Genomic DNA, 14,281 nt, shown 5'->3' with positions numbered 1-14,281 from the left:
TACACAGAGACTGACATTCTGTGGTAAAATCGAATGTAATGGACCTCTGAACCAGCAGCAATGCAATGACCCAGGACAATTCTGAGGGATTTATGGTAAAGATGCTACCCACATTCAGAGGAGAGACTGCAGGAGAGGAAACATATAGGAAAAACAACTGCATGAACGCATGGGTTGGGGTGGACATGATTGAGGGTGTAGACTCGAAACTACCACACCAATGCAACTACCAACAATTTGGAAATTGGTCTTGATCAAGGACACATGACAAAACTAGTGGAAATGCGCATGGGTAGGGGGAGTGCGGGGGGGGTGGGGTTGAAGGGGAAAGGAGGAGCATGAATCATGTAACCATGTTAAAAATGAATATTAATAAATGTAAAAAAAAAAAACCTTATCTTCCATCTTACTGGGTACTGGTTCTAAGGCAGAAGAGTAGTAAGGGAATGCAATGAGGGTTAAGTGGCTTGCCCAGGGTTACACAGCTAGGACATTTCTGAAGGCACCTGAGACCCCCTAATTCCAGACTGGGGATTCATCTTTCAGGTAATCTTGTGATTTTTACATATAAAAAAGAGACATTTTATTGGCGAAAGGTCTTTCAGATGAAATTTTAGCTCCACTGAATACATATTACTTACTCAGTAAAATTAATCATAGTGCAATATCAGTACCTTATTCTCTGCACCTTTTAGTCAATCGTGAGACTATAAAGATGTAGTCTATTGCAGAATATTATTTGTAGAAGCCTTCTTATTCTCTTCTCAAATCTTGATCATGGATTCCCATGTACATGTGAGGATTCTCATAGAAATTTTGTAGACATATGAAAGTAGACATATAGGTTGGTAGTTTTTCATATTGTTATCACCTTATTTCGGCAATACTAGGGTCCATGATTTTTCCAAGTGTTTAATTTCATTTTCTCTTCCAAATTCCATCAAAATCAGTCTCTCAACAGTCCCAAATTGTGTATACTGGAGTCACAGACTCAGAATTTTATCTTGCCATTCAGTGTAAATAGGATGTCTTATGATGTCTAAATTAAGTCTAAGCCATCTACTTTATTAACATAAGCTAGATCATATAACCATTCTGGATGATGTCTGTCTTGTCTGTAAAATGAAGGCATTAGACTAAATGATCCCAAATTCAGCTCTAAGACAAAGTGACATAATAGAAAAAAAGAATATTAAACATGAGAGAAGACCTGGGTTTGAATGCCAGCTCTGCTATTTTCAAGCCATGTAACTTCAGATGAGACACTGAGACTCAGTTTCTTTATCTATAACATATGGATAATGACAAATTATCTGCCTCCTATGATTCTTCTTCTCTTTTTTTTTTTAAACCCTTGTACTTCGGTGTATTGTCTCATAGGTGGAAGATTGGTAAGGGTGGGCAATGGGGGTCAAGTGACTTGCCCAGGGTCACACAGCTGGGAAGTGGCTCCTATGATTCTTTAAAGAAAGTGCATCATAAACTATCATGTCACATAGAAATGAGCTATTATTCAGCACCTAGCACAGTCCTGGCACACATAGTAGGCATTTAACAAATTCTCACTGATTGATGTTTGCCATTCCATGGCTAAACAGATGGAAGGGCATCCTTCCTCAGTCATCCTCACCTTTAATGTTCCCACCAAGATCTTCTGAGCTGTGATGATGAGCTCTTCCTTGTAGCCTTGATTATCTGGGTGAATATGGAGTTTCTGAGTTACTAGTAATATGTTCTTCCCAGATAAGAATAGAAATTCAGCTGCCGGAACCATCTCCTCTTTCAATGCCTCCTCATCAGATTCTTCTGCCAACCTGAACAAAGTATATTATTTAAAGTCGAACTTTGTCCATAACTTTATTCAGGTGATTATAAAAAAATATGTAGTTGAAACTCCATTTCAGTAAATTCCACTACAGAGAGGGATTTTTTTATAGCAGTGCTGGTGAAGTATTGGCACAGGTGCCCAGCCAGCGATGGGGCGGGAGGGAGCTACTCTGTTCCCCCTCTTCCCAGCGCCCAACGACACTTTCTGTATGCCCCACCCCTCTGTCCAGCGGCCCAAAGCAAGCACTTCCTCCCTCTGCTCTTTGGGTTAATAGCGGGTGGGGGCTCACAGGCAGCTTGAAATTGCAAACTGGGCATGTGAACTTGAAAATCTTTGCCAACACAGCTTTATAACAAAAAAACTATGGGGATTTTGTATTTGCAAATGGTCCATGGGAACTTTCTGCACATATGCATACATATATATCAAATAGCAATACAATAGCTGTAATGATATAATAAATATATACATATATTATATATAATATAATACATATATGACAAATATATTCATCACATGTGATGAATACAATATAATAAATACAACCTAGTATGCATGATATATTATGTAGCATGGCATAATACAATATAGATATGATATGATCATAGATGATATGGTCTGGTATGGCAGGATATGATATGACCAAGAGCCATCCCCACCAACAGATGAGAAATCAAAAGATTTGAACAAGTAGTTTTCAAAAGAATTGCAAACTATTAACAACCATTAAAAAGGGTCCAAATTATTACTAATAAAAGAAATGCAAAACAAAACAACCCTGAAGTTTCACCTCACACTTTCCAAACTGGCAAAGATGACAAAAGAGATGAGCAATCAATATTGGAAGGTTTTAGAAAGACTGGCACATGATTGCATCATTGTGAATCAGTACAACCATTTTGGAAAACAATGTGTAATTATGCAAGTTAAGTGACTAAAGTAGCCGTTCCCTTAGGCCCAAATAGTCTATTCATAGGCTTATAACCCAAGAAAATTATTGATAAGAAAAAAGTTTCAATAATACTTTTTGTGATAGCAAAGAACTGGGGAGAAAAGGCAAATGTCCATCAAATGGGGCATAGCTAAACAAAGTAGGATACATGAATGGAATGGAATACTACTATGCTGTAAGGAATAACAAATATGATGAGTGCAGGAAAGAATGAAAAGGTTTATACAATCTGATGCAGAGTGAGAGTCAAGAAAATAATATATACAACTAAAACAACAACATAAATAAAAAGAATAACCATAAAGCAATCAAAAATAAATGTTACAAAATTAACAAGAACAAGAATGGGGGGGGGGGGGAAGCTGGGTAACTCAGTGGATTGAGAGCCAGGCCTAGAGATGGGAGGTCCTGGGTACAAATCTAACTTCAGATACTGCCTAGCTGTGTGACCCTGGACAAGTCACTTAACCCTCGATTGTCTAGACCTTACTGCTCTTCTGCCTTGGAACCTATACTTAGTATTGATTCTAAGACAGAAGATAAGGGTTTTAAAAAAGCATATGTATACATATATATAAGTTAATTTGTAAATATGATGCATTTTATTTTTTCCATTAAAAAACCCGTTATTCTGAAGTGGAATCCACAAAACTGCCAAAGGCATTCATGCCTCACAACAAAAGTTAAGAATTCTTCAACTAGAAAAGTATAGCACACCCTCCCCCCAGAACCCTCATTTCATAGTCAGATCCTCTACAAGGACCTCAACATGCAGGAAGGTCATAGATGAATGCTTTCTTGATGCTTGCTTTACCTCTGCCAATAATACTCTTGCATACTCAGATAGTGCTTTAAGATTACAAAAGAAAATTCCTCATAGCAAACCTGTAAGCAAATAAATCTCTAGTGACAAATGAGGAAAATGAGTCTAAGAAAGATGGCACGTCTTGCCTATATAGGGTCACATGGCTAGAAAGTGCTAGCAGTGATGGTGAACCTTTTAGAGACCAAGTGCCCAAACTGCAACCCTCACCACATGGAAGTCCCCCATCTTATCCCAGACAGGGGAGGGAGGAAGCGTTCCCTTTGGACTGCTAGGTGGAGGAACGAGTGATGTGAGAAATGTCCTTAGGCATTCGTGGAAAGGAGGAGGGGAGCAGCCCCCTCAAGCATAGGTTTGCCAACACATTGTTAGAGCATGACCTAGAACCCAGGTCTTCTGATTCAAGGTCTCTACTCTTTAAACTATATTACCCTATACTGACTAAGACACAGCTGGGAAATTCCTATTCAAAATTTCACCTAGTGAGATCTAGAACTCCTATAGAACTAGTCGGTGGTTTGCAAAATGATAGGTGTAAACATCATCCCTGAAGCTGACCCATCTCAGAATGAGAGAGAGTGAGGATACAGCCCTGGCCAGCTACCAGGAAGCAGGCCAGTGCTGATCAGCCAGTCTTGAGAGATGCTGAAGTTGCAAATTCTTCCTAGTACCTGAAGTACAGGAAAAGTAATGACAAAGAGTTCCCTGAGCTGTTCCTTGGCACTTAATCCCTTTTTCTCTGTGCTGATTATTATCATTTTGCCCCCTGGATACTCTCTGAGGAGCTTCTCTAAAAGCCTAATGGAGCTTGAACCCAATGTATGATATTTATTATTTGTAATTGTACCCTGAGACACAAGTTTTATAGTTTCACCATGGAGTGGAGGATGGATAATTCCCTTCATAATTAATGTACCAGCAGCCCAGAGTGAAACAGCACAAAGTCAGTATGTATTGAAATGACTGGAAAGGAAGCCACATAAGGTTAAACTTCTCTAGGATCAATTTTATAATCACAAAGTTTATCTGTAAAGAATTTCAGCTGAGGTGAATGGTGTCTGATACACTTAGGGACATACACAGAAACTTTAAACAGCCCCTCCTCAAAGGAAGAAATTCCCTGAAATTAATTACAGAATCATAGACCTTAGAATAGTGTTGGTGAAGCTTTTTGAGATCACATGCCCAAATTGTACCTTCAAGCTGCCTGTGAGCCCCCCACATTACCCCAGACAGCAGAGGGAGGAAGTGCTCACACTGGACTGCTGGACAGAGGGGCAGAGCATGCAAAAAATGTCCTCAGGCATGGTGGAGATGGTAAATGGAAAAGCCCCCTCCAGCATGCCAGGGCACTCATGCCATGCCTTCACCAACATGGCAATAGAATTTTGCTGCTAAAAGGGATCTTAGGGGTTATCTAGTGATTGAATCAGGAATACCAAAAACTGGAAAGCACCTTAGAGGTCATCTATCTCATGTTATAGCTGAAATAAGTGAGTTTGAGAATGTTTAAATTATTTGCTTAAGATCACAGAGTTAGTGATAGACTTTAGCTACTCAAAACACTCTTTCCAAGGTCACCTATAACCTAACCCAGAGTTCTTGTGCTATTCCTTATAGTTATAGAAACACATTCAGAAATTGACTTCATCTGGGTTCTAGCATTAAGAAAACTCTTTCTTCCTACCATTTAATTAAATGATTGTCTTTCAGGCCCCAAGCTACTCAAATGACCCTTCTCTATCCTCATCATCCTTAAATTATTACAACATTTGACAATTGTCCGTGTCATTCTTGATATTCTTTCATCTTCTGGTTCCCACAGTACTGGTCTCTTCTGGTTCTCCTATCTGATTATGTGAGGTAAATATTTAAGGGACCTTGATCCCACGCACCCCTTCTCAGGGACAGGACTTAGGAGTCACAGAATCCATTGTACACTGGCACAGCAAGGAGGAAGGTGTTATAGGTTTCAAAAGCCAACATACAAAGCAGAGAGGTCTTTTTTTCCCCTCCCTTCAGACCAGGTTTTGAACTAATGGTCTCTGGGCTATCTCTCAGGCTCTTCCTACTATCTTATGTCACCAGGCCATCTCTGTCAGGCAGCAGCTTAGAGGCTGGCTGCAATGGAGGATTGGATCTTTACCTAAAGTTAGAAAGGCTAAAATTCCTTTTTTTCTATCTTTCTCTCTCTTTACTAATAAATGCTTATAAATCTGGTAATAAGCCTCCAAATTAATTTTTATTCATAACACTGACTACTCCTCAGTTTCTTTTGCTGGTTTTTCTTCCCCCTCTTCCCCTCTCCATCCAGCCTGGACATTTTTTAAGATTTTGACTCATTCCTTTCCTCCTGTATTGCTACTCTTTCTCTTGGTCATATGATCCAGCTTTGCTGGTCCTAGTATAAGAAAATTGGCTCTGGACTCAGAGCACCTGTGTTCCTCCATCTTTGATACTTCTTGAGTAACCTTGAGCAAATGACTTAATTTCTTGGGGTCTGAGTTTCCTCATCCAAAAAAATTGAGAGATTTGGACTAGATTGTCCATTCTAACTATAAATCTATGAGTCATGACATCTAGAAAAATGGCTTCCAAACCTCCATCTCCATTCCCTTCTTCTCCCCAGGCTAGACTTTTCCACTGCCTGTTAGACTGCTACACCTAGAAATCTACTGAATACCTCGAATTCAACACATCCAAAACTGAAAGTATCTTCTCCACAAAACCTTCCTGTTGCCAGTAGTACTATTCATTCTCCCAGTCACGTAGGCTTGAAATCTCTGAATCATTTTTGACTCTTCCCTAGCCTTTACCCTATCCCTCCAATGAGTTACCAAGTTTAGTCAATTCTGCCAGTAACTTACTGCTCACCTGTACATTCTTCTTTCTACTACCACCACCACTTTCCTCATTACTTCTTACCAATACTAGAATAGACTCCTAATGGATCTCCCTACCACCACTCTCTCTGGGCCAATCTTCTCACTACTGTCAAAACAGCCCTCCAAAACATAAATCATCTTTTCATTTTTGACAGATGATTTTTCATATTTAAAAAATAAAATAAAATAAAACCTCCAAACAACCCCCGAAGTAAGCAAAAATCCAGATTAAAATTTTACAATGAACATGCTCAGCAAACATCTATATACACAATTAAACAATATGTCTATTACTTTGGCATGAACTTCAAACAGCATACAAATATTCTAACTGCTTCTCAGTCTCTTGGCTAAGATCAAGGGTAATATACAAATATTCTGGGGAGTGAGGCTGAGATAGATAGAGGTGGGCACATGTTTTAACTTATGGGGTAGGAGAGGCAAATGGGGGAAGTAAAGAGGAGGAGAAATCAATTTATTTTTTCTTCTTAATTCTGTTCACATAATTATACTCAAAGACCAAAATGAAGAAAGAAGATTGGGTGGCAGGAGGAGAGAGGAATGGGGGGCATAGGACCCCTCCATACTACCATGCTGAAATCAAAGGAATGCATTGGCAAGCTAGAATGGGGGGAAAGGAATGTCCAAAAAAAACAAAGTAGAAGATTAGAGGGAGAAGGAAGCAGAAAAGAGAGGAGTCTCCCAGAGAAAAGAAAGAAAAGGTGGCAGAGAAAACCCCAGACTGAATCTAATGCTTGTGTGTCTGTCTGCCTGTCTCATTGTCTCCATGGCCTCAGTCTCCATTTCAGTGTGTCACAATCCTTAGTTTCCTACATATTTCCATTTCTGTCTGAATCAGCTTCTCCCTCTGTGACCGAAAGACACAAATCTATAACCCATATAACACATAACCCCCTGGTTCACCTTTATTGGAACCCCATTATCTATAAAGGATAAAATATAAACTCCTTGCTCTAGCATTCAATGTCCTCCACAGTCTGGATCCAACCTACTTTCCAGCTTTATCTCATGTGCTCCTTTCATGTTTCAGCTAAACTTAGACTAGTAGCAATTCTCTGATCTTGTCCTGCCCTTTCCTATTTCTGTATACATGTCCATACCACTGGTGCTTTCCACATTTCCATTAGTAAAAACTTTTCTTCCTTTAAAATCTCAACTCAGTTGTTCCTTCCTGCAAGAGGCCTTCCTTGGTCCCTCAGAACTAGTTATTGCTCTCTCCTTGACCTTATCTATATACTTATCACAGTCTCATTCATATGTCTTTTTTTTCCCAAATAAAACTTTTATTTTTTTCAGTGTCATATGATACCTATTCATTTTCTTGGTCATTTAAGTCACTGTTTATCTTTTCTCCTCTGTTATTACTTTTTTATTATTTTTTATTCATTTTTTTTTATTTTAAACCCTTAACTTCTGTGTATTGACTTATAGGTGGAAGAGTGGTAAGGGTAGGCAATGGGGGTCAAGTGACTTGCCCAGGGTCACACAGCTGGGAAGTGTCTGAGGCCGGATTTGAACCTAGGACCTCCCGTCTCTAGGCCTGGCTCTCAATCCACTGAGCTACCCAGCTGCCCCTCTGTTATTACTTTTTAAAAATTATTTATTTAGAATATTTTTCCATGGTTACATGACTCATGTTCTGTCCCTGCCTTCCTCCCTCCCTCCTCCTGGAGCTCACAAGCAATTCCACTGGTTTATACATGTATTATTGTTCAAAACCTATTTCCATATTATTCATTTTTTTTAAACCCTTGTACTTCGGTGTATTGTCTCATAGGTGGAAGAGTGGTAAGGGTGGGCAATGGGGGTCAAGTGACTTGCCCAGGGTCACACAGCTGGGAAGTGGCTGAGGCCGGGTTTGAACCTAGGACCTCCTGTCTCTAGGCCTGACTCTCACTCCACTGAGCTACCCAGCTGCCCCCTATATTATTCATTTTTGTAATAGAATGACCTTTAAAAACCAAAACCCCCAATCATATACCCATAGAACTATGTGAAAAATCATATGTTTTTCTTCTATGTTTCTACTCCCACAATTCTTTTTCTTGATCTGGATAGCATTCTTTCTCATAAGTCCCTCAGGATTGTCCTGGATCACTGTATTGCTCTTAGTAGCAGTCTATTACATTTAATCTTCCCACAATGTTTCAGTTTCGGTGTACAATGTTCTCCTGGTTCTCCTCCTTTCATTCTGCATCATTTCATGGAGGTCGTTCCCATTCACATGGAATTCCTCCAGCTCATCATTCTTTACAGCACAATAGTATTCCATCACCATCAAATACCACAATTTGTTCAGCCATCAAGGGACACCTCATCATTTTCCAGTTTTTTGCCACCACAAAAAGTACAGCTATAAATATTTTTGTGCATGTGTTTTTCTCTATTATCTCTTTGGGGTACAAGCCCACCAGTGGTATGGCTGGATCAAAGGGCAGGCAATCTTTTAAAACCCTTTAGGCATAATTCCAAATTGCCTTCCAGAATGGTTGGATTGATTCACAATTCCACCACCAATGCATCAATGTCCCAATTTTGCCACATTCGCTCCAAAATTTATTACTTTCCTTTGCTATCATGTTAGATAATCTTCTAGGTGTGAGGTGGTACCTCAGAGTTGTTTTGATTTGCATTTCTCTAATTATAAAAGATTTAGATCACTTTTTCATGTGCTTATTGATAGTTTTTATTTCTTTATCTGAAAATTGCCTATTCATGTCCCTTCAACATTTGTCAATTGGGGAACATTCATGTAAGTCGTAATCTACCTACTAAATTGTGAACTGCTAAGAGCAATGACTGGGTAGTTTTTTATTTTGGTTCCTCCAGAGTTTTAGACAGTAGCTTGAATATATTTCTATATTTTGATAGATCTGTTATCACATCAATACAGTTATTTCCTTCAGCAACGCAAGCTGCAATTGTTATAAGGAAGAGAAGGTTTTAGCAAGAGAGGTTGGTTTGTAGGGGAGAGATGCAGGAGGATAAAGATTCTAGAATGTGGCCCGTGAAGGGCAAACTAGAGCCCATGGGCCAGATACAGCCCCCTGAAATGTTCTATGAGGGGCTACGACATTATTCCTAATCTGATGAATACAATGAGTAGGATACAATGCAATGAAACTTCAAAACACACTGGCAGATGAGCATTTCCTTTCCTTTGGCCCCTTCTTTTAAAAGTTTACCCATTACTGGGTTAGACTGTTAACTGAGGGTTTGGCTGTCTCTGGATTTACCTGGGGAGACTGGCTGCCTGTCCTGTGGTTGCTGATGTACCCTGATTCCCCATCCTATCTGCTGCTTGCTGTTGTCTGCTGTGTTTCCTTGTAATCCTGAACCATTTGGCTATCTGACTGTAAGACCAGGTCTGGGTTCTTTTTGGAACCAAGACCTTTCCCTGGGCCCTGCCAGTCTTGCCATAGACCACTACCTCTAATACCACCTAAGGCAGAAGTTTAGTGCAGATTTAGATAGTGCAGTGACTGGGTTTTCTTTAGGTCAGAGAAGTGAGGGTGAATGTAGATCAAACTCTCTGAAGACTCCCTGTGAAGGGACATTTAGTTAGTTGACATTAGTATCAGGGTCATCCTAATTCCCATCTATCCTTTCCTCTTAGAATAAACACCACTTCCCTGTCACTAAGTGGTCTGTGTGTGTTGGTCTCAGACCAGGCTCTGCCTGGACTGGGTTCTGTTGGCCTTCCCAAACCACAGTTAATATCCTGATACTGGCCCAATTCTATCCATCATATCCTATCCCCAATACCACCCTGTTACACAACCCATTCATATGATCTCAGTACTTCTCCTAAATTCTCCAAGATATTCCACCCAACAAAGAGGGGAGGAGCTAATGTTTACATTATCTTTTCCTTGAACAGTTCATATTGAAAAGGGACAAAAATGCTCACATAAAAAATTATATCATAACTACGTATTTGAGCAGGGGATAAGAATTCCTGCTCAAATTGAAGCAGCTAAATGGCACAATGGATAAAGTGCTGGCCCTGGAGAGTAGATCTGTTTATAATGCCCTTGATTAGGACAACTATGTGACCCTGAAAAAGTCACTTAACCACTTTTGCTGTTCAGTCATTTTTTAGTCATGTCCAGCTCTTTGTGACCCTACTGATACTGCAGTGGTTTGCCATTAATTGGTTGAGGAAACTGAGGCAATAGAATTAAGTGACTTGCCCAGGATCACAAAGCTAGGAAGTGTCTGTGGTCAGATTTGGACTCAGGAAAATAGATGCTCCCCTAGCTTCCCACACTTAACTGCACTTAACCACTACTTGCCTACATTATGTTATCTGAAAAATGAAGATAATAGCACCTTCCCTTGAGGGTTATTGTGAGGATAAAAAAAATAAGAGCTTTGTAACTCAATGGATTATCTATATAAATGTTTGCTACTATTATTGGTAATCTACTGTCCATCTTTTTTTAAAGCATTTTTGTAAACTGTTTTAATATAATTGGTTTCTCTTATAATTATTTTATTTTATGCATTTAAACACATTAATCTGAAAGGTAGGTCCGTGGGTTTCAAAGACTGTCAAGGGAGCCTATGATAAAAAAAAAAGTCAAGAACCCTCATCTTAGAGAGTCAATGTGGTAAAGTGGATAGAGTGCTCTACTTAGATTCAGGAATTATAGGAAAAAAAGAATAGCTATCTTTTTATGTAGACCCTTAGTGGTTTTAAATGCTTCATATAAAAAATATTTTAAAATACATTAAAAAATTTTTTAAAACCATAGAAGTAGAAATGCAAAAAAAAAAGAAATCACTTATCACATGTACATATGGGTATGTGATTTGGGGTTTAGCCTTTAAAAAATCGCTCTATAGCAAAAATGAATAATATGGAAATAGGTATCAAGTGATAATGTTTATGCAAGCCAGTGGAATTGTTTGTTGGCTCTGGGAGGTGTGAGGGAAAGAAAATGAATCATGTAAATATGGAAAAATATTTTAAAATAATTTTAATTTAAAAAATAATAAAATGCTTCATATACATATTATCTCATTTCTTCAGTCCTCGGAGGGAGGTACTATTATTTCTCTTGGTATAGATGAGGAAACTGAGTTTGAGAGATATTAAGTGGTTTTCCCAAAATCACACCGTCAGTAAATGTGTGAGGTAGAATTTGAACTTGGGTCTTCTTGATCTTAACCATGAATCCATGATCTAGGTTCAAATTCTGCTTCTGATACTTATTAGCTATGTAACCATAATAAAGTCCTTCATTTCTTTGACCTCAATTCCCTTAATCATAAAATGGAGATGATCTAAATTGCAGGAGTATTGTGAGAAGCAAATGTAATAACATACATAAAGCATATTGAGAATTTTAAAGTACTTCATAAATGTCAACTATTATCAGTTATTATTGTGGACAGAATATCATCATTGCCAGTAAAGAGAAGTCTCACACTAAGAAAAATAAGATCCTTCAGAAATCGAGGTCTAATTAGACTTTAAACAAAGGGATTATTTAAAAATTCACCAGTGATGCCACCTTATGCTTTGACAAATGACTTACATGAGTGAATTTGGAATGGGGGAAATATTACCTTCTTGCAGAATGTGCCAGTTGTTCACTAGTTTTTGCCAACTCCTCTGCCATTGTCCCTATACCAGCAAATGCTTCATTCTCCACTTGTCCCCTCTCCATTGAGATAATTAAATGGCAAAGCTGAGCAACCATTGGGGAGATAATTCTTTCAATGTTTTTGTTATAGGTTATTGAGCTGATGTCATACAAATGGAAAACCTCCATTGGGTTCAATCTGCAAATAGAATAGAGAATACATTTATAAAATATATATATATATATATATATTTGGATCAGCAGCAAGTTTATGCTTTTGTCATCTTTCATTCATTTTTAAAACATTTATTAATAATCATTTATAACATGGTTACATGATTCATGCTCCTATTTTCCCCTTCACCCCCTCACCCCCCACACCCATGGCCGACGCACATTTCCACTGGTTTTATCATGTGTCATTGATCAAAACCTATTTCCTGATTGTTGTTAGTTGCATTGGAGTGGTGGTTTCGAGTCTACATCCCCAATCATGTCCACCTCAACCCATGCGTTCAAGCAGTTGTTTTTCTTATATGTTTCCTCTGCTGTAGTCCTTCCTCTGAATGTGGGTAGCATTCTTTACCATAAATCCCTCAGAGCAGTCCCGTGTCATTGCTTTCTGCTGATACAGAAGTCCATTACATTCGATTTTACCACAGTGTATCAGTCTCTGTGTACAATGTTCTTCTGGCTCTGCTCCTCTCACTCTGCAACAGTTCCTGGAGGTCTTTCCAGTTTACCTGGAACTCCTCTAGTTTATTATTCCTTTTAGCACAATAATATTCCATCACCAGCATATACCACAATTTGTTCAGCCATTCCCCAATTGAGGACATACCCTCTTTTTCCAGTTTTTTGCCACCACAAAAAGCACAGCTATAAATATTTTCGTACAATTCTGTTTATCTATGATCTCTTTGGGGTACAAACCCAACAATGGTATGGCTGGATCAAAGGGCAGGCATTCTTCTATAGCACTTTGAGCATAGTTCCAAATTGCCAGCCAGTTCACAACTCCACCAGCAATGCATTAATGTCCCAATTTTGCCACATCCCCTCCAGCATTCATTACTCTCCTCTTCTTTCATTTTAGCCAATCTGCTAGGTGAGGTGATACCTCAGAGTTGTTTTGATTTCCATTTCTCTAATTATTAGAGATTTAGAACACTTTCTCATGTGCTTATTGATACTTTTGATTTCTTTACCTGAAAATTGCCTATTCATGTCTCTTGCCCATTTATCAATTGGGGAATGGCTTGATTTTTTATACAATTGATTTAACTCCTTGTATATTTGAGTAATTAGACCCCTGTCAGAGTTTTTTGTTATGAAGATTTTTTTCCCAATTTGTTGTTTCCCTTCTGATTTTGACTACATTGTTTTTGTTTGTACAAAAGTTTTTTAGCTTAATATAATCAAAACCATTTAATTTATATTTTGTAATTTTCTCTAACTCTTGCTTGGTTTTAAAATCTTTCCCTTCCCAGAGATCTGACAGGTATACTATTCTGTGTTCACTTAACTTATTTATAGTTTCTCTCTTTATATTCAAGTCATTCACCCATTCTGAATTTATCTTGGTGTAGGGTGTGAGATGTTGACCTAAACTTAATCTCTCCCATATTGTTTTCCAAATTTCCCAGCAGTTTTTGTCAAATAGTGGATTCATGTCCCAAAAGTTGGGCTCTTTGGGTTTATCATACACTGTCTTGCTGATGTCATTAACCCCAAGTCTATTCCACTGATCCTCCCTTCTGTCTCTTAGCCAGTACCATATTGTTTTGATGACTGCTGCTTTATAGTATAGTTTAATATCTGGTACTGCTAGGCCCCCTTAATTCACATTTTTTTTCATTATTTCCCTTGATATTCTTGATCTTTTGTTATTCCAAATGAAATGTTATAGTTTTTCCTAATTCAGTAAAGAAGTTTTTTTGGTAATTTGATAGGTAAGCCACTAAATAGGTAAATTAATTTGGGTAGAATGGTCATTTTTATTATGTTAGTTCGTCCTACCCATGAACAATTAATGGCTTTCCAATTGTTGAGATCCAGTTTTATTTGTTTGGAAAGTGTTTTGTAGTTGTTTTCATATAATTGCTGTGTTTGGTTTGGTAGATAGATTCCCAAGTATTTTATATTGTCTAGGGTGATTTTAAATGGTGTTTCTCTTTCTAC

General features: G+C 38.3%; 1 protein-coding gene across 1 annotated transcript in view; it reads right to left on the bottom strand.

The window, feature by feature from the left end:
• Positions 1–12,289, bottom strand: part of LOC123233390 — a 42,597-nt gene extending 30,308 nt beyond the window's left edge. Inside the window, exons 1-2 of the mRNA XM_044659504.1 lie at positions 12,084–12,289; positions 1,631–1,814 (exon numbers count right to left, since the gene is read on the bottom strand). Of these exons, the coding sequence (XP_044515439.1) occupies positions 1,631–1,814; positions 12,084–12,289 (390 nt within the window). The remainder of the gene's footprint in view (positions 1–1,630; positions 1,815–12,083) is intronic.
• Positions 12,290–14,281: the final 1,992 nt, after the last annotated feature.

Source organism: Gracilinanus agilis, chromosome 2 (assembly GCF_016433145.1).
Source record: "Gracilinanus agilis isolate LMUSP501 chromosome 2, AgileGrace, whole genome shotgun sequence".
NCBI lineage: Eukaryota > Metazoa > Chordata > Mammalia > Didelphimorphia > Didelphidae > Gracilinanus > Gracilinanus agilis.
The sequence above is the reverse complement of the archived record's forward strand: the minus strand, read 5'-3'. Positions and strand labels throughout refer to the sequence as shown.